The sequence below is a fragment of the Talpa occidentalis genome, unplaced genomic scaffold, assembly GCF_014898055.3.
Source record: "Talpa occidentalis isolate TD23 unplaced genomic scaffold, MPIMG_talOcc4v2.1 talOcc4.15, whole genome shotgun sequence".
Taxonomy (NCBI): domain Eukaryota; kingdom Metazoa; phylum Chordata; class Mammalia; order Eulipotyphla; family Talpidae; genus Talpa; species Talpa occidentalis.
The window spans coordinates 18,718,436-18,738,928 of NW_023601543.1; the positions used below are offsets into that span (position 1 = coordinate 18,718,436).

Here is a 20,493-nt window from a genome sequence, read left to right on the forward strand (position 1 = left end):
AAGACATGTCCTTCCCCACCTGGCCCCGTGTCTAGCCCAGGGTATGGCAAACTCAGCTGGATTTCAATCAGTATTTCTTGGACTGAATTTCCTTCCTTGTTTTTCATGCCCCTGACAATCATAGCCTGTTGGGACGGCAAGGGACTATCATATCCAACACATTTATTTTGCAGTTTAGGAAATGGAGGAAAAGAGAGATTAAGTGACTTTGCAAAGTCATATAGCTTGGAGATAGGACCCAGGTTCCTGCTTCAAGACTTCTGTACTCTTTCATAAAACCCCAGGATTCTCCAGTTATCCTAAGGGTTCTCATGAGGTTCCTCAATGAAAATTAATTTGAATTTGGGTTAATTTAAAAAGTCAGCCCCTCAAACCTCATAGGAAATAATCAAACAAATAATGAGGTATCACAATTTTTTTAAATGGGGGGAGGACACTGTTGGTGAGCTAGAACATTTCCTTTTTGAGACCAAAGCTTCTATCATCTGAAATAAACAAGACTCTTGCTGTTTCAAAGTAATGATCTTGAATGAGTTTTTTCTCTTTATTTTCCCAGAGGGCATTTGCTTCTAAATAGTCACAGAGCCAGTCTAGCCAGTCTAGTGTGAAGTATGGCCAGAGAATCAGACCATCTTTTTTAATAAGCCAAAGATAAAATCTCTAAATATAGAATACTGACGTCTGCTACTAATTTCTGGGATAAATATCTTTGCATTTTAGGGAATAAGTTTATTTAAGGCTGCCAGCAAGTGTTGAATCACATATAATGCTGAAGGCTTTTTCTGCAAGTACAAGTCCCACTCATTTGGGAGGACATTGTGCTGGACTGACAGAGAAGCCATGTCTGCAATGATCATCTTTTTTTTAAAATTAATATTTTATTTTATATAATTCTTACATCATTTTTAATTTTGCACAATGTACGCATTTTCATTTTGGTTATATTCCCCATACAATTGCACCCCCCCTTATTTTGACCTTAGTCCTTCCTCTCCCCTCCACTTCTGCCCCCGTAGTGCGTCTCTGGTTTATAGTTGCTTGTTGATTTTGATTTTTACTTTGTAGTAATTAGTCTTTTTCCTGGTCCCTTATTTAGGTTTTCTAAATTCTTGCTATGAGTGAGACCATCCGGTATTTTTCTTTTTCTTTCTGGCTTATTTTGCTGAGCGTGATCCCTTCCAGCTCCATCCATGTTGCTGCAAATGGCATGAGTTTATCTTTTTTGATTGCTGAGTAATATTCCATGGTGTATATGTACCACATCTTCTTGATCCAGTCATCTACTTTTGGGCATTTGGGTTGTTCCATAGCTCGGCTATTGTAAATAGTGCTGCTATAAACATAGGGGTGCAGGTGCTCTTTGGAATTAATGTTTCTGTGTCATTTGGGTAAATACCTAGGAGTGGAATTGCTGGATCATATGGAAGCTCTATCTTTAGTAGGTACAGAAATCTCCACACAGCTCTCCATAGTGGTTGGATCAGTTTGCATTCCCACCAGCAATGCAGGAGAGTTCCTTTTTCTCCACAACCTCTCCATGAGCATGTTTAAGAAACCCAACCATCGGTTTTGCTTCTGGGACACTGTTCTGTAATTTTGGGGTACATGTTCCCTTCAAAATATTTATTATGGTAGTCCAATACATGTTAAGCCTTAGCATTAAATCACTGTGTCATTGCAGTAAGAAATAGAGATCCCTGGGCACCACAATTGGTGAGGTAATAGAAATGGCCCCAGAAAAGGACAAATAAGACAGCTGATTTAGAGAGAAACCTGCAGTGACTGGCAGAGGGGAAAGAGCTAGAACATCTAGTAAGCCACAGTAAGAGGTGAAGGAGGCCATGGGTATGTTTGGCTGTGTATTCATCTACTAGTGGAAGCATGCCCATTAGGAGATTGGGGAACAGAAAAAGCAAAGAGAAATGAGATTTTTTTTTTAACATATGGACCTTTACTACGTGTCTGGGAGAAGAGGATGGAGAAGCATAGTTGTTAGGAACACTTTGTCCTTGAACTTTATGATTGATTTACACATAATGCAAAAATAAGCTGTAGGCTTTTCTAATTCTTTCATTTTACCAGCACATAGGTACCTATTCACATTGTTAGGGGCTACTACAAATTTCAAATATTAAGAGAAAGAAGGAGAGAGAGAGAGAGAGAGAGAGAGAGACAGACAGACAGACAGAAGAAGAACAAACATCTGTCTCTCCTAATAGTGCCTAGTATACTACTCTGAATATAAGACTGTCTGTGATGCTTAGCCTCAAAACAGTTAACTGGCCCTTGTTTGGAAGGTTTTTTCATGTAAATTACAATAATTATTCTGGAGGTCCAGTCTCATTTACCTTCCTTCTTTTTCTTTATTATGCAATGGTTTCTTAGGCAGTTAAGCAAATATTTATGCACTCTAAGAGGTTCCATTCATTGTGGTCCTTGTCTCACTATCATGGGGCTATGACCTAAGGTTGTCTTTTGGAAATCCAGGTAAGTAACACCTGCCAAATTCCTTGCCCGTCTTTGGTTTTTGAATGCTCAGAAACATTTCTACTAGAGATACAGGCTGGCAAAAAAAAAAAAAAAAAAAAAGAAAGAAAAAAGAAAAGAATGGTACCCCACTGTGGTTCAAGGGGAGACTGCAGCTGTATGTTTCCTGCCTAGTACTCAGCCCACTATATAAGTTGAATGTCACGGAGGACACAGATGTGTGTGAAGGATAGAGCCGCTGCTATTTGGTGTTGGAAGAATGTTTATCTCTCAGCTTAATAACCATGCCTCCAAAATCAAGACTCTAGAGTTTTGTCATTCTAAGTACAGAGAATCCTCCTTAGACAATCTCTAGTATTGAGGAGGAGCTAACCAGCACTTGTGGCAGCAGGCTTGGAAAAGAGAAGACACATCAGGAATTTACATCCCCATCCCTGCCTCTCCAGTCTTCTATTTTACCCCAGCCATGCCCCCTGATTATGTTTTTTTCTTTGGATTTTGGATAAGGAAGGGAAATATTTATGGAATAAAGCAAAAGATAAGAGAGTATCAGGAAATTTCTCTGACAAAAGTGCAATAAAATCTTTCAAAATAATGATGGGAGCCTAATTCTCTATCCCAGTTCTATCAGACACTTGCTGAACTTTCCACAGCACTGAGCTAGGCAGGACGATTCCATTATTGTCCTCCCCCGAGTCTTTCCAAGCAAATGTCCTCATAGGTGGTTGGAAGAGCTACATGTACACTCAATGATGCTAGAATGTCCAGAAAAATCAATTCCCCTCGAATAAATCGGACATTTTGATAGGGGGCATTTATGGTTTTAGGCCCTGAGAGATACAGGTAAGTAGGAGCTGGCTTTCCTTCAACATATTTGAGGCTCAGGCTTTTCTTCAACATATTTGAGGCTTCAACATATTTGAGGCTCAACATATATGGTCAGGAGGCCCACATACCATATATTTAAATATCAAAATTTCCAAAGATAAAGTAAGGCTTGGCCTAGCCTGTATACGGACCTAAGGCCCTACAACCACTTTGTTGAAATTGACCAGAAAGCTGAAGGACTCAGGTCCTCTCCATAATAGTTCTAATACCTCTGAGTTTCAGGTACCCTCTGGGGCAGGGATTTTTGGGGTGGGGTGAAAGCTGGGCCCAGGGCAAAAATCTCCTGGTTGATGACTAGATTCCCCTGAAGTTAGGACGCAGTGGGCCTCTCGATTTCTCTAAGAAGCCACGGACTATAATTTCCCAACTACTATGGTTCACTTTTGTGACTTGAGGTTGCCTAGCAATTCTGTCTGCCTTCCTAAAGTACATCATTCAAGTACTGCAGAGGGAGAGAGTGCAGTTAGAGAAATGTATCTGCTAAGACCTTTTATTTAGAACGATTTGGGAAGGCCAATTTTAAACAAAATTAGCCATTTTCACTTGTTTCCTATGGCATATAAGTTGTCATTTTCTCCCTCGCTGCCGCTACCGTTGCCCACCCCCAACTCCTTGACCTTCTGTGCCGTTTTGCTCTGACCTGGGGGGCCCACTTTGGTTTATGCATTCCTCTCATTTTTTCCCCTGATGCTCAATCAGCTACTAACCATTCAAAAATTCTCAAGTCTAAAAAGGAAAAAAAGCCTTTGTGTTTCAGTGTTTGTGCTAAGAGCAGCCCTCTAAATCCTGGAGCTCAAGGCAGCGGCCCCTCTCACCTGAGTTCAAGGGTGATACCAGGAAAGGGGAGGAACATGCCCCTTGGAACACTCCTGCTCAAATCTACTCGCCCAGAACAGCTAAGCGCCCAAACTTACCCTGCGTGCATGCATGCTTTCCAGAACCAGTCTTATTTTATGCTTGTTTTTTTCTGGAGGTTAATGGAGGAAAGAGAGCTGTATTTTTTAGACTTTGCCAGTTACACCCAAGCGAGAGAAGAAGGAAATGAGCAAGACCTAAGGCAGTTTGGGGTAAAATAATGGAGATGTGGTTCTTTACCTGAGAGGCAATGCAGGCAGAGGGAAAGCTAGTTGTACTTAACATACCACTCTGAGAAATTATCCCTCACAATTTGTTCCTGTGCTTGTAGGGCCCATTGCATAGATTGCTTTGGCACTGTAAGTAAATGAACCTGTTCATCACAAATGAGCTCTTCAGCAAATGGCAGGTTTAAGGGGCATATTTTCAATTCCGTGTGTTAATGGAATATGGATCCTCATCAAGTGGAGAAAATATCTGTGATATGCTTGTTGTGATAACAATGCTTGTTGTAAAACAAAGCCACTCCAGGCCTCATCAGGATACTTATCTCTTATAACCTCTGGTTGAATCTACTGTGATTGAAAAACTGAGTCAGATGCAAGGCTGATTAGTGCAGTGATTAACAGGATTTGGAGTGAGATTCCCTGCGTCCAAATGTCCCTATTCTGGCTCCACTGATTATTAACTGTATGATCGCTAAGTCTCAATTTCCATATGTATAAAATGGAGAGACTACTCTCACCGACAGGACTATTGATATTATGAGGGTTAATCATACGAGATAGAAACAAACTCATGTGCACACGCTGATGAAAATTGTACCTATGACACTGAAATATTTCTTGTTTAAAATGCCCAGTTGTCAGATGTAGCTCAAGATTTTAGTGACTTTAATTATTTTAATTGATGCTGAAAAAACTAATTAATATTCAAATAGTCCTTGAGTTTATCAGTTAGCTTGTTACTAATGCTACATTAGAAAAAAAAAAAAAACAGGTTGCCTAGCATGCTAAATTCATGTTAATGAGGCCTGAGCACAGCTAAGTCTTAGTCTCTGTTTTCATGATTCGATCTTCATTTGCCGGGTGCCTCAGAAAGCACACTAGCACGCTGTTCTGGAGGAGCGGTCGTAAATAAATTTCATAAGCACAAAAACTTATGACTCATGAGCAAATAGCGATGGTTTCCAGTTTCTGAGTGCCTACTAGGTGCTGTGGACTGTGTCAGGTCTCTCCACATATTATCAGATTTTTGCCCACAAAACCCAAGGATCACATAAAATGAAGGTAGCAGAACAGTTGTTTAAGCTGAGAAAGCTGAGCCTTACAGAAATTACATCACTTTCCTCTATGCCATGCAGCTGGGACGTCATCAAGCTAGGATTTGAAGTCTTGTCTATTTGATTCCCAAGCTTGTTTATTCCACTAGACCACAAATAATATATTAAAAGAAGGGATGCTGACACCAACTGTCTTCTGGACTAGCACATCAGCTAAATGTTCTACAAGAAACATGGAGAATAAGGGCTGGGACCTCGTGGGGGCGGCTGCAACAACGGGAGAGGAGCAGGATAATATTACTCCTGCCGAGTGGGGTTGGGGCAGGCAGCAGGCCTAAGGCTATACCATCCTTACTTCCCTTGACTTAGGTCTAGCCCTGGACCTCAAATGTTAAATGTGGTTTGGAGCGAGCATTGTCTCTTTTGTAATACGGCCTCATATTTTAGAAGGGGCCTCTACTATTGCTCACCTTGTTTAAATTGTTATCTTTAGGAGCTTGACTCACTAACTTGGCTGTTTCATTTCTTGAAACTACTGTCTTTGAAATGAGAGTCAAGGTCCTCAAATGAAAGGAACCTGAGGAAGCTGCCTCAGGATGCTGTGCTTAAGAAGTGCTGTTTCATATCATTCATGCCCAGGTGATCTTTGCATGGAATATTTCCAGGGAAAATCATATATTCTCTATTCTTCTTGGTTAGCACATTGAAACACATTGACCCTACTAAACGTTCACATGCTCTGATTCAAACAAGGGCTATGCTGAGACTTACCTTTCAGTTATGTATGGAAAAAATAAACATGGTACAGATTGAAGGGGGATAGATAGGTAAATTAGGAAATAGCCTCATCTACTCATCAAGATATTTCCTTCAAAATAATTTTAATATTGTTTCATATATATGTATATATATATTTATATATATATATATATTCTAGACCTGTCTTTTTGCTAATTCAGAATGGCCTCCCTTCTCATAGCCTCAACTGGTGAGATTTTACTTTCTCTTCTGTTTCCTCTCTCCTAGTAATGAGTTCTTTCTAACGCTGACTCTCTAGGCTAGTTAAGCTCATTTGCTCTGGTATTGTCCTTAGGCACGCAGAACAGTTGGTCAGTGCCCTCTTTATGATAACTCTTTATACTTGAGGATGGTGATTAAACTGCCTCTTGGCTCTCTTTCACCAGGTTAAACAACCGCAACTCATTTAGCTTTCCCTCCTAGGTCCTATTGTCTAATGCCTTAATCATTTTTGCGCTGCTCTTCTCTGGATCTTCTCCAATTTCTTTGTGATTGTTTCAAGATGTAACCTGACGCGTGTGTCAAATCTAGGATTTGGCTACATCTTTAAAAAATGACTTAGAAATTAAGAGAGGCAGCTCAGTATAGGGGCAGGAGCACTGGTCTAGGAGTCAGAAGTTGGAGAGTTGTCCTTATTTGCCACTTAGTAGGATTGAGTAGAGAGCCGAGCCGTGTTTAGACAAATCATCTAAATGTCTCTAAGCATCAATTTATCCTCTGTAAATTTGAGCTAAACACCTGCCTGCCTTCCATAGTGAGGCTCAGATGAGATAATCTATGTGAAAACACTTTGTTCAGCATCAAAGCACTATACAAACACTGTGTTTTGTGTTTGTGTTGTGTTTGTGTCTACATACTTTGCATATATTAACTCATTAAGTTAGAGTTATCATTCCCATTTTACAACCAGGAAATGGAGGTGCAGAGTTAAGTTGCCCAGGCAAAGTTAGTAAGTGACAGAATCCACGCAGACTGGCTCCACAGTCCATTCTCTGAAATTCTATGCCATATTGCCTCTCCAAATAAACATTAAACATCTAACAGATTCATCTTTTCATGGGGCTTGACCTTCAAATGCGGTCCACAGATATATACTACTGGGATGGAAGGTCTATTCAGTCATGGGTAGATAACTCTATGAGAGGCAACCTTTTCAAAAGTTAATGTTTAGATTGATCATTGCATTAAGGCAGCTCTCCACCAGTGGGTAGGGACTCATCAACACAATACAGTAATAGGAATGCTATTTCAGGTCAGACCTGTGGTTCATTCATCCCAGTATACCTAAATCTTCCTATAAAAAGTGCTCTTAATTCTTAGATTCAGGACCTACGGTTTCTAAATATTCTCTATGAGCCCTGACAACAGTTTTATCTGTCTCTAGCGCTGCCCTTTTCCATGTTAATTCTTGTAGCTATAAATTTGGAAGACTTTCCTTATAGATTTACTTTTAAGGAGCGATATTATGTAGGCTAAAGCATTGAAAGATTTCAAAGATTTACATTCTTTGGGAAGAAATGTTGAAAGAATTTGGATTTACTCCATAGGTGTTTAAATATTCACAGAGAAAATTAGAACCTACACCATGAAGTGGGAAGGTTATGCTATGTAACCCTATATTGAAGACCTGCTAATATTTGAAAAATTCTACCATATTAAGGTCTTTTCATGACACCCCTTCGATAGAGTATAATACGAACCTACTTTATGCCAAAATCTGATCTAAAATGAATAGTGTTGTAGTGGTTTAATAGGCTCTTCTACTTCAAATAGTGGCATGAAATGTCATTTTGTGGGCAACTATAGCAGTTTCCTTCCATGAAAATAAGCTCAAACAAAGTTGAAATTGCCTTCAGTGGATGGGGACATCTTTTGGGAGAACTTGACACTGATTGAACTAGGACAGATTTGTCAAAAGAATGGTTAGGAAACTATGAGAAAGTAATATCACTATCTTAATAATCAATGAATTTAAAAAGTGTTCTCTCTAGATACATTGAATTTGTTGCTTAAATATTTTGTTTAGTGAGAAATATATTTTCATATAAAGGAATAAATTCTGGAGAGATTCCATCTTAAACTTTTGAGAAAGAATTTACTTTAATAATCTGAACAACTGCAGGTACTTTTTTGCCTCCTGATGGAAGCATAACAAAATAATTGTAGAAGTTTCTGCAATGTGCTTGTTCAGTCTCCCTCCCTCCCTCCCATGCTGTGTACCAGGTGCTCTGTTGGATACTGGAGATACAACCGTGAACATGACAAACATGGTCCTGCCTCATATTACTTATGACCTAGTGCAAAATCCTTAAATAGTAGATAAAACTATCATGAGTTGATAGTTTTATGACAACTCTTTGAAAGAGGAGAAAAGAATAAATGAAATGAGCTCTTTAACCTTACCAAAATGCTGTTAAAACTTTTTCAAACAACATTCCCTGAAAAATTGTATAGGAAATATTTTGAGGGTATTGTGAGTATGTGCACAGAAGACAGGAAGTTAGAAAGTGAGCAAAATGAAGAGAACAGGGTTTTTGAATGTTAGATTAGTTTCTTGAAAGTAGTAGTGATTATTTCTATAGTATATTATGCCTTTCAAAGCAATTACAGCAACCATATGAAGTAGAGTACATTTTATTTTCACCATTATGTAGATGAGAAAACTGAGACGTAGCTATTTTATGTGCCTAAAATCCCACAACTATGCAGAACTGAGAGCTCTGCCCACTTTTCCTGTTTTATCATGCCGAAAAGTCCAAGACTCCAGTAAGACTCCTACAAAACCCAATGGACACCTATAGCACTCAGAGGACTTAACAGAATGTAAGATATTCAGGAAACCAAAGTCACTAATACAAAGAAAGGAAAACAAAGTATGACAAGGAGGATGTTCCTCTGCTTTAGGCGATTAAGTAGGTCACCCACTAAAAGGCTATTTTGGTATAAAATTTTAGAGGGCATGTAGTACATATACCAACATCACTGACCTGATTCTTCACTTTCAACATCTAAGAAAATCAAAGGCAATTTTTTTGGGGGAAGGGAGGGGTGGTGGCTCAAGAGAATGTTGAATGTTGGTTGGGAAATTTCATTTAGTCAGGCTACTGCTCTAGATTTTCTGTGAGGTGTGATTCACTAGAGGGGATGCGGTTCTTAAGAGGGGAAGGTTTTTATCTATGGTGCAGAGCCAGAAATTTCATCTGTCCTCTCTCTCTCCCCCTCCCTCACATCCCTCCTTCCCTTCCTTTTCCCTCCCCTCCTCTTTCTTACCTTTTAAATTTTTTTTTTGTTTTTAATTTTTTAAAAGACTTATTTATTTATGCATACAAGAACTGTGGTACAGGCTAGAGGTGTGGGGGCCGGAGGGGGAGTGAGAGGTGAGAGGATTCACCAGAGACAGAGTGGGGAACAGAACAGGCAGACTAACCGAAGTACAATGCTGAGGGGAGCAGCGGGCAAGTCAGGAGAGTTCTGCTGCACCATGTGGGTTGCTTCCTGGCCTGCCGGGGATCGAACTCATGCTGCAGAGGCTGCGAACAGCTTCACAGTGCTATGCTTAACCCCTTGCACCACCAGGGAGGCCCCATCTTACCTTTTTTTTTAAATTTTTTTTGGTATTCTCTTCTTATGGGGGCACATCTGACAAATTGTTAATATTTAATTTGCTATAAAATAGTTCTCTCAGGCAACGGCTGCTCACTATAATTTCAATCTCTGAAGCTGTTTTAGCCCCCAGGTACACTGGGATCAAATTAGAATGGAAATGTTACCCTTTACACTTTTGTTTATGGCAGCATAAGCACTTTGGTATTAACTGGCAAATTGAGATGTCTAAGGAAAATAATAAACTTACACCACATTTCAATTTGACTCTACTCCAAACTGAGTATCCATCTATCTTAGGGTGAAGCATTTCTTCTAATATTTTTTATTCTTAAATTTAAATATTCATCTTTAATAATAAATACATTTTGGCCCATTGAATTGTATTTTCCCCCAGTCTAATTCTTTTTCACTTTGTTTACATGTTGAAAAAACCATGAATATTTTCTCATATGCCATCTTACTTAAAAAATAGTCTTACATTACATACACACACTCTCGTTCCCCTCTCCCAGAGGAATATTCTGCAAAATATCCACAAATTCTTAGTGACACTCTGCAACAAAACTCCTGAAACAAAACTCCTACCCTTCTGCCCTACCAAATTCCTGTCTGCTCCCTTCTGGTGGAATGTATGGGAAATGAAGGGATTACTTTTTTAAAAAATGATTTATTTTATTTATGCATACAAGAGCTAGAGTGTAGGCCAGAGGTGCGGGGGGTGAGATGATTCACCAGAGACAGAGTGGGGAGCAGAACAGGCAGACTGACTGAAACACACTGCTGAGGGGAGCAGCGGGCAGGGAGACAGGAGAGGTCTGCTGCTGTGCCATGTGGGTCAGCAACCTGGCTGGCCAGGACAGAGCTAGTGCTGTTCATAGTGCTGAGATTTAACCCCTTGCACCACCAGGGAGGCCCAGGAAGGGATTATTTTGAAACACTGAGCTATCTGGAAAACAGAGGTGTGGAAGGGTGTGTTTATCTGATAGGTGGCATAAAATTGCAGAAACTTCCAAATTAATCATGGAATGCAATTTTCAACAGCTTAGATTTTCTTTCTTTTTTTTTTTTTTTTTTTTTTTTGCAGTGGCTGGGGAGGGAAAAAGGATTAGCAAGACTATCAAAAGCTGTTGGCTACCTAATTTATTAGCAGATATGGGAACTGCCTTAGGTTGATGATTTAACATGTCAGCTGGTGGTAAAATAAATCTCCAACATACCTGTTCCAAAATTGTGTTAATTCTTTCAACTTCGCAGTCAATCAGGTATCGCTTTTCCTGCCTCCTGTCCATTTCTTCAATGATGCGCCTGAATTCTTGCACATCCTTTATGTTTCCCACAGACCTTGCTGTCACTTGCCAGTTGTTTTGCACTGCTGCTTCCATAATCGCTTGAAGGATGGAAAATCCTGAAAGAGAGAAAAACAGCTATGTTTTTTTTCTTTTAAAAATATTTCTGTAGGTATTAAAGTTTCTACTGAGTTTTTATTTATACTTTATTGGGTCCCGTTGAACTCCATTTATTGTGGAGAGCAGGCTTACTCACAGGGTCAGCTTTAACCTTCCAAACAGTTGGCACCTCTGTCTTATTTTAAAGGAAAGAATATTCTACGACTTGGGGTCATCGAGTCAGGTGTTTATCAAACATGTACCTAGGCAATCACAGCTGAATTAGAGCACCTGATTGTTTCTGTTGACTTCCATTATCAAAATCTCTATGGAATGGATGTCAAGAGCTTCTTGTTTCTGGCCACAATCTTTCCTATTGAGTTGAAGCTTATTTCTTTCACCTTCCATGTAAACATTCTTCAGAACTGACACAATTTTAGTAGAGGTAGAACTTCATTATAATATTGCTGATCTTTACATGGATATGACTATCCAGCAAGGTCAATTATGTCTCCCAAGTGAAAACTCCAAGAAAACCCGACAAAGACAGTCTATAACAAAGATATTGTTAAAAAGAGGAATTGTTACAGAGGGTTAGGTCCATAAAAAGGGTAGGCTCCATGTTCCCTGCTCCACCTAGTGAAGGGTGGAGCTGAGTAGCAGAGAGAGCTAGAAAACACTTAGAGGAGGGCCTCCTCTGGTGGCGCAGCAGTTGAGCGCTGGGCTGCGAGGATCCCTGCAGCCTCAGCAGCACCCTTTCGTTCCCTGGCCGCCAGCGAGGGTCCCACAAAAAAAAAAAAAAAAAAAAAAAAAAAGACTTAGAGGAAACTTGGAGAAGGCCTGTGGAACAGAGACATGTGAAGAAGTCCCGCTTGCCTCTTGGGCTTGGGCTTGCCAAGAATTTGGGGGATGTGGAAGAAATACATGGGTGAGAGACAGGTGGGGAGGCTGACAATGGTAGACTTTATCTAGACTTGAGTTGTGATTTTGCTCTTTTCCTTCCAGATTGCCTGGCCCCTTCTGCCCCTTTCCTGTGGTTTCCCACCAGAAAGTGCCCTACACATGTGGCAAGCAAACTTTTGGGCCTCAGTGGCCTGGCTTTTGGCCAACCCTGTTTAGCGGTACATTTACCCATGGGAGGATGGGTAACTTTGAGTATTTTGTTGGAGACCATTATCCTCTCTGCTCTTTCTATGCACACTAATTCTATTAAAGTTCTTTTCTATTAAAGGTCTTACAGGCTAAGAATATGCTTTGTCTTTATGTGGCAGATGGAAGAAGTGTGCAAGTTTGGGGGTCTTAAGGTACTAACAATATCACACTGGTCCTTTAATCACAGCATTATGAAAAAAATTAATCACATTAAGTTTTTCTGAGTTCATTCTCTTTCTCAATTAAATTTACAGGGATTCTTGGTTCCTTTTTAGTTAATTTACCACACCACCATTAACTGCTATCACCCTAGACCCATGCTGAATGGGAGAGAGAAAAGATCTGATGACTGAATTTTGGGTAACCTTTTTGGTATGAGGGTTTGAGCAGTTGGGAAGAGCAGCATATCTTAACATGTGAACCACAGACTAGCACAAGAGTTTTCTATATTCTGTTTTTTCAGAGTAGTCCTGTCTCTAACATTAGATTATGTCTAATATTTTTGCTTCTGGTATGGATCCAGAATCTGAGTAGAATTTCACCAACTAGAGACATCATTTTATTGGGATAGGGTCAAAAATAGCTCCCTTTCCCCCAGATATTTAAATTGGTTCCATTTATATTTAGGTAATGACTAATGGGAGTGGGTGATGGGGATGAGTTGCGAAGCCAAAATGATCTGTGGCAAATGAATTTGGCTACTGGACTAGAGGATGGAAGGAGACGTACAGGCCCTCTGCGGTCTCGGGTGCACCCTGTCTTCTATGCGGGCTGTGGCTGGGAATCTTCTTCACTGCACCATAGAAAATGGTATTGACATTTGGAGAGCACGCTTCAGGGAGATGGCAGCGGTGACTCAGCCGGTCATTATGTCTCCTTTGTGTGCTGGGTGTATGCAGGAAGGAGATCGCAAATGAGACTCAAGCACTTGGTAATTTCCAAATGAGCAATTTCAGCACAGGAGCTCAAAATTACAGATCAGAGTAAATTACCATTGCTTTAAATGTTAATTCTCACTCTTTTTAAACCAGCCACGCATATTTATTTCTCAGATTTACATTTTTGTGTGGGTTTTCAATGTGCTCTCTCTGCTTCAGTGGGAGTTGAGGGCACATGGTGGGCCAAGTCTTGGGATTAAGAAATAAACATAGGAAGAAAGAGATTAAAGGATTTGAAAATTTTTCTTAAGCAGTGTCTAATAATAAGAACTCATTATTTTGAATCCCAATAATTAAGAATTTATCAAAATTCAGCGAGGACTAGGTTGAATTTTACCTCTGTGCTATTTATGAGGAAAGTATTGGCTGAATAATACTGATGATGAAATTATACAAGGAGTCTTTGATACATAGACACTAAACTTTTAAAAAGACCTTTTAGCAAAAGGCAATCTTTGTGTGTGTTGAATCAGCATCAACACTCTTGTAATCCCAACTCTTTCATTTTAATCCAAAATTTGGGGACCAAAGGGACAAGTTGAATCATTTTTCCATGTGGCGATTCTTTACATTTTTTAAGGCAGCATAGCTCATCTTATCTTTCTTTTCTTCAAGCTAAAGATGCCCCAATCCTTCAACAATCACTTTTAGGACACGGTGGTAGGTTCCCTCAATGTTCAGTCTCTTTCCTATAGAAATTTGTCAACATTTTATCGACACTGACGATTCTGTTGTGATCTGACCAGAGTGGATGGCAATTGGATGATAGCTTACTTTGATTTTAGCAGGCTAGGATTGTTAATATTTTAAGATAGCCATTTTATTTTGTTAATTTATATTGCTTGGAGTCAACTAAACCTGTCTGTTGCCTCTGTAAAACTTCTGCTCCATAACAACTCACCATCGGTGTATCAGGATTTATTGTGTTTCAACCTGCTTTTATCTCCTTTTCTAATCTTTCACCCCATCCCAGCCGTCACTTCTCTCCTATTTTTATGTTCACTCTAATCTGGAAGATGGACCTACTTATTCAATACGCTCATTGTTGCCTACGCAAGGCAATTGCACCTGTCGGTTTTGTTGTACCCCTGCAGCCTGTAAACAATTGTGAACAACTTTCTTTTATGAATCTTCCCTTGCTGACTTCTCATCCATTTCTCCAGAGATGAGTATATTTAGATTCATGGCAAATCAATTACAAGCAACTAATAAACCGATTTGAAGACTTGTATGACAGATATTTAACAATTCAAAATAAAACCTGATAAATGATAAAACCATACACATGGAATACAAGGCTGCTATTGAAAAATTAGTTCAACCTCTATATACTAAAAGGGAAAAATTCTACAATATATTATTACATTTTAAAAGCTATAAAATGGCATTATTAGTATAATTCTTTGTTTTGCAAAAAATGTGTTTGTATATGTATAGGAAAAAAAAAATGGAAGGAATTGGTACCATCACCGGGGTATAGGATTACCAAGGACTTGCACTATCCTTTATTTATGCAATGTTTAACTCTTTTACAAGAAGCAGGCATTATTTTCTGTAAGTCCAAAAACAAAAAAAAAGATTTGAAAATACAACTCCTGCTGGCCTCTCAGAGCATAAACTCCTGGAAGACATGGATGACAGATGAGAGCTGTTCTCGAAGCTGCCTGCTGCCACAAATGAGAGGCCTCTGATTTTATAGATCTTTTTATACCTTTGTTCTTTGAGCCATGTGAATATATTACCTATTCAAAAATTAAATGGAAAAGCACACTGATTTTTTAATGAGTTTGGGTCTGGGACCTCCTGGGCTGTAAGCCTTGATCACATTTCTGAGCAACTCACAAGCGTGACTTAACGTTGCAGTATCTCTTACCAGGCAGCGTTTCTCTGTGTCTGCTTGAGCACATGGCTGTGTGCTTGAGAGCTCTGGGGGGACGGTCACCTCAATTCAGTACATGTCACTGAGCAATCCAAAAAAAAAAAATCTTTTCTCTGTCTTCGTACCTAATTTATTATAGTTTGACTGTTCAATGTTGCAGCTCACCAAAGAGAGTAAATATGAGTTTGAGGGAGGAAAAAAAGAAGAGTTTGACTGTGGAGGCAGAGCACAAGCAGGCGCTGGTGCTTGTGGGAGGTGAGGTGCATAACAAAGCCTTGGCTTTGTAAAAATAAGCCTGCTGTTTTAGCAGCTTCAGAATTGTCCTCCACTCTGTGGGAGCTTTAACATGCCCAACTTTGCAATACTGAAAGCTACTTTTATTTGAGCAGCAAATTCTCTCATCCTGATTCCAGATCACTGTTGCTGTCCTTCTTTTTCTTCCTCATTTTATAGGAAGGGAGTTAGCACACAGGCAGCAGTGCAAGGCTAGATTGTCATCCTCATTCAAACAAGATAACCCGGGTGCATGGCAATAGGGGTGTGGCTAGGGAATTGTGGATGAAGAACTGGGCCGCAGCTCTACACAGCCCACTCTTACTGGTCTGGTTATTGGGCTACTCTTGCCAAACAAGGATGCCATATTGGTAAAGGTTGGTCCAGGCCTTCGGTGCTATGCCTCTAAGATTTCCCTTTGCTATTGAAGGGCTGGTTTCATTACCATCTGCTGCAGTCATTGGCTGAAGTGGGCTGCCTAGATTCCGGTTATGCTCTCCTCCCAAGGCAGCCTGCATCCAATGACTGGTTGTTACAGGCTATGAAGGCACAACCTGTCACCCTAAATGAGATAACTCTAACAGGCCACCCAACTTTAGAGTTTCCTGAAGGGTAGGCTGAGGCCTTGTTATGCCTGCACCAGCTTCTTCTGTCCAAAGCTGCTGCTTTCTTTTCCTCCAAGTATTGACATTGAGACCAATAACACACTTCCACATGAAATTCTCCATCTCAAAATTGGACCCTGGAGATTCAACCTGTGACTATTAGGTTGACCGCATGACAGGGATGAAAGCAGATACAAAGAGATCACAAATATGTAGTTGTGAAAATCATTTTTGCAGGGGCAGAGAGGCCAGGATTTTGTTCAGTGAGTAAACAAAAAATGAAAAACTACTCCATGCAGAACAAATTCAGTATTTTATCTGAAAATGCAGAAAAACAACAGATAGAATATTGACCTATGAAAGGTGGTAATGGAGCACTCAAGGAAATACAGTTGAAAATAGTTTTCTTGTTTCTGCTTTGCCTCTTCCAACAAGGGTCTATTGCCTCTCCTTGCTCAAGAATCTGTACTAGTTTTCTGAGGCCCACATAGCTCCCCCTCTGACGTGGCCTCTGGCAGTCTCCCAACTGATGGGGGTCTCTGATAGTGACAGGCGGACTTCACAAAAGTGTTGATGTTTACAGCATTCTTTGCCTGGCTGGGATTCTCAGAGAATTTTCCATAAAGCCCACAAAGGGGTTGCTGACCCTCAGGGAATATTCTAGAAATGCAAGTTGGACTTCCCACAGGTAATTCAGTACTCATCCCATTGACCTGGAAACTGCCTTTTCAGTATTTCATGTTGAGAAGAGGCTCAAATTGGCCCATGATAATTCTTGTGGTCTGCACTTTTCGTAGAATCACAGCAATTATAGGCTAGACGGAGTCTTACAAATGACTCCAAGCAGTAGACCACACCTTTCAAAGCTCTGGAACTCTTATTTCAAATGAAATGGTCATGGAAGCCCATTCACATGAAACAGATCAAAGTAGAATGGCTCTGGTTTGGGGTGAGGGTGGTGGTTACAGGAGAAGTAACTAGTCCAAATCACACTGCTAGTCATCACACCTAGTTACCATTTCATTGTAGCTTTTTGTGGTGAGGACATTTACTGTCTACAGTGCTGTTAACTGTAGTCACTGGACTGAAACCTTGTATCCTTTGATCAACATCTCCCTATTGCTCCTTGCCTTCCCCCACCCCCAGGAAGGCACTTTCTCAAAGTTTTGCAAATGCAGCCTCACTTGCCTCACCCTAACCTTGGCTCTGAATGCTAATTTCTTCACTTCTGACTTTGGGCCCTTTCACGTGCTGTGCCCGGTCCAGCCTAACAGGTCTCATTTGAGGATGCCCAGGGGCATCCTGGTGTGAAGTAGACTGGGTTTGTCTCTATGTGCTCTTTCATCTTCTCTTTTTGATGCCTCACAAGATCCTGATGTTCCCTGCCTGCCCACACCCCACCTAGATCTATCACCACCACTTCTAGCTTTTTCTTTCTTCCTTCTGCACATCCAGACTTCCCTGTCTGTGTACATTCTTGCAGATTTCTGTCCTTCACTCTCCAGGTGGCACATAGGAAGGGCTAATGTGTTACCTCTCCAGCTAACATGACAGCATCTTAACAGAAACCTCAACGCAGGTAGGTTTGGAAGGAAAGGAAAGGGGGACAATGAACATTGTTTTGGGGTCTACCCATCTCATGGGGTCATTCAGACTATGAATGTGAAAGTTGGTGATGTGTGTTATGAGCTTCAGACTATGGTGTCAAACCAATGAACAATTGATAGCTCATGGGAATCTCAGGAGCCATATAGAGTGTGGCAGTAGTAGTAGAACAAGTTCCCAGAGGGTCAGAGTCTACCTTGCCTGTGTTGCTTAACTGAATTCAGCAGAGAGAAAGCATTAATTTCATTTTCTGCATCTCTACTTACATTCTGTGCTTCTCAGCTCTGGTTGCACATTATAATTACCTTGAAAGCATTAAAAAATTGATCTCCAAGCCCCATGCTGGATCAATTAAATTAGAATCACTGGAAGTCATTCCTGGACTTTACTTTGTTTTATTTTAAACTCCATGCGTGATTCTCTTGTACATCAGTGTTGAGAACCACTGACCTATTTTAATGGCTACGTCATACAAATGAAGTCTCTTTCCATAGGTGTCCTTCACAACTGGCAGAGAGGTTCTGGCTGAGAAAAGTGTAATTTAAGAAGGGCTATATGCCATCTAATATAATATATATATATGCGTACAAAGACACAGAGGCAAGAGGGGAAGAAGGCTCAGGCCAGGGTTGCAAATTACTTCTTCTGTGGTAAATGAACCAGCTGGATCCACTGAACTCATGGGAAGCCAATCCGCATGTACTCAAAGCACTTGACACATCTTCTGAGGTGGCATCTATGTGTTCCTTCCTATATGTAAAATTAATATGCCCTCATTTTGGACATCTGAGAAGACACGAAAAGTCTAAAAAACAAAGTATGGGTGACTATTCCTGAGGTGTAAGCACTGTTAACATTTGCTATATTGCTTTCTATTCTATTTAACATAAATATACTGTATGCTTTTTAATGTTATTAAAATGGGTTGTCCTATTTGTGCCCTGTCTTTAAAAAATCTAGCATTATATCTTGAATATTTTGTGTTATGAAAAGTTTTCAAACATGATTTTGATGACTACTTAATATTCCATCCCTTAGACATACTGTCATTTATATGACAATTTCCCAACATGATTATTTCATTTATTTCCAGTCTCCCCCTGTTCTGAACAATTCTGTGATGACAACACTCATATAATATCTCTATTTCCATAGGATAAATGTCTAGAGATAGAGATTTTGGGCCAAATGTTTATGGACTTTTTAAGGCTTTTGAGAATATTGCCAAATTGTCTTTCCAAAACATGGCACCAACTTATGTTCCAAAAGCACATGAGAGTACTTGACCCTCTATTTCCTTGCAAGCCTTGAATAATACATTTGCCCATTTGATAGGAGAATTATAAAAAAAATCTTTTTGGTAAGCATTTCTTTTAGTAATTAAGTTTAAGTAACTTAGATGATTAGTAAAGTTAGTGACTTGATTTTCATTTTTGTGTCCACATTCCTCCCTTCCTTTGAGAATTCATTGCTTATTTCACTTGTCCATATTTTTATGGTGGTGTTAATGTTTTAATTATTGATTCAAAAGAGTCTTTATTAATAACATTAAATATCTGTAATATATGTCACATATATTTTATTTCAGTCTGACATTTAATGTTTGGGATACATTTTGATGAACAGAAATTTAGCATTTTATCAAATTAGTCTTCTTGTTCATCCAAAAATTATGTGACACGGAGAAAGGCAAGTGAATGCTTCTCTTAAACCCAAAGCATATGCAAACCACTCTTGTTATTTCCTACTACTTTGTTCTCCATGGAATTTTGGACACATTTCTCTTGTATATTGAGGCAAAGTAAGTGAAAGGGGGAGGTTACAGATGAAAGGTGAAGGTAGTTTCTGAGACAGGAGTAAAGAACAGAAAAAAAGAGAGGCCAAGGAGAGAGAATGATCAGCCCAGTTTAGTTGTGATATTTTGCCGTATCCAAGAAATCTGATATTCAAAAATCTGAACTCAAATCCTATATGTCACAGTATGATTATTGATATACATAGTGTATTTTTCTTTAAAAAGAAGTCTTGGAAAGCTTCCCATAGCCCATTTGAGTCCACATTTTGTTGTTTTATTTTAACTTGATTTAAATACATTTGGTTACTACCAAAAGCGATAGAATACATGTCAAAAGTTGAGATGCTAATGCAAAAATTGTGTGTGAGGAGCTTGAGACAGGAACATTAAGAACCCTCTGTGTTTGCATATGGATGTCAGTCTGTGGACTTTATGGAACAGGATTAAAACAAATACTCACCCACACCCAGCCCAATTTACCCTTGGCAAATTAAGATTTCCCTGAGGTCTTCATTCCTCATAATTGTGTTTGTTTAAGTGTCCCTTTAATTAAGAGCTGACCCTCTGCAAATCTTCTCTTACTTGTAGCTGCATTATTAGGATGGGACCTTAGCTAATTTGTGGATTCAGTGCACAGAAGGTGCCCTCAGCCCCCAGTGCTGTGTCCTTTTCTTCTTGCCCAGCACAAATCTTCTCTCACTGCAAATAGAGCTCTTTACTCATACTAGAATTCCATGACTATGATGCATCAACTGTGAATCCCTCCCTGAAGGATCTACATTTTAAATTAGAATGAAAGCCTTAAAGGGCAAATTTTAATAGAGAAATTAAAAGCAAACAGGTAACTTGAAGTATTCCTTGTTGGTATCTTAAGGAAATCATTGTGCCCAAATAGCCCAGAAACTCTACCACCGACTCCTCTTCAAGTTTTGTGCTAGACCTGAA

General features: G+C 39.7%; 1 protein-coding gene across 6 annotated transcripts in view; it reads right to left on the reverse strand.

Moving 5' to 3' along the window:
* The window catches only part of GRIA3 (glutamate ionotropic receptor AMPA type subunit 3), a 262,555-nt gene that overhangs the window by 123,881 nt on the left and 118,181 nt on the right, over positions 1 to 20,493 (reverse strand). For all 6 annotated transcript variants that reach the window (XR_005125435.2, XM_054695576.1, XM_037511994.2 and 3 more), the window contains one exon: positions 11,134 to 11,321. Coding sequence is in view for 5 of the 6 variants with exons in the window: in XM_054695576.1 (XP_054551551.1) it covers positions 11,134 to 11,321 (188 nt within the window). In the remaining variant the exon portion in view is untranslated. The remainder of the gene's footprint in view (positions 1 to 11,133; positions 11,322 to 20,493) is intronic.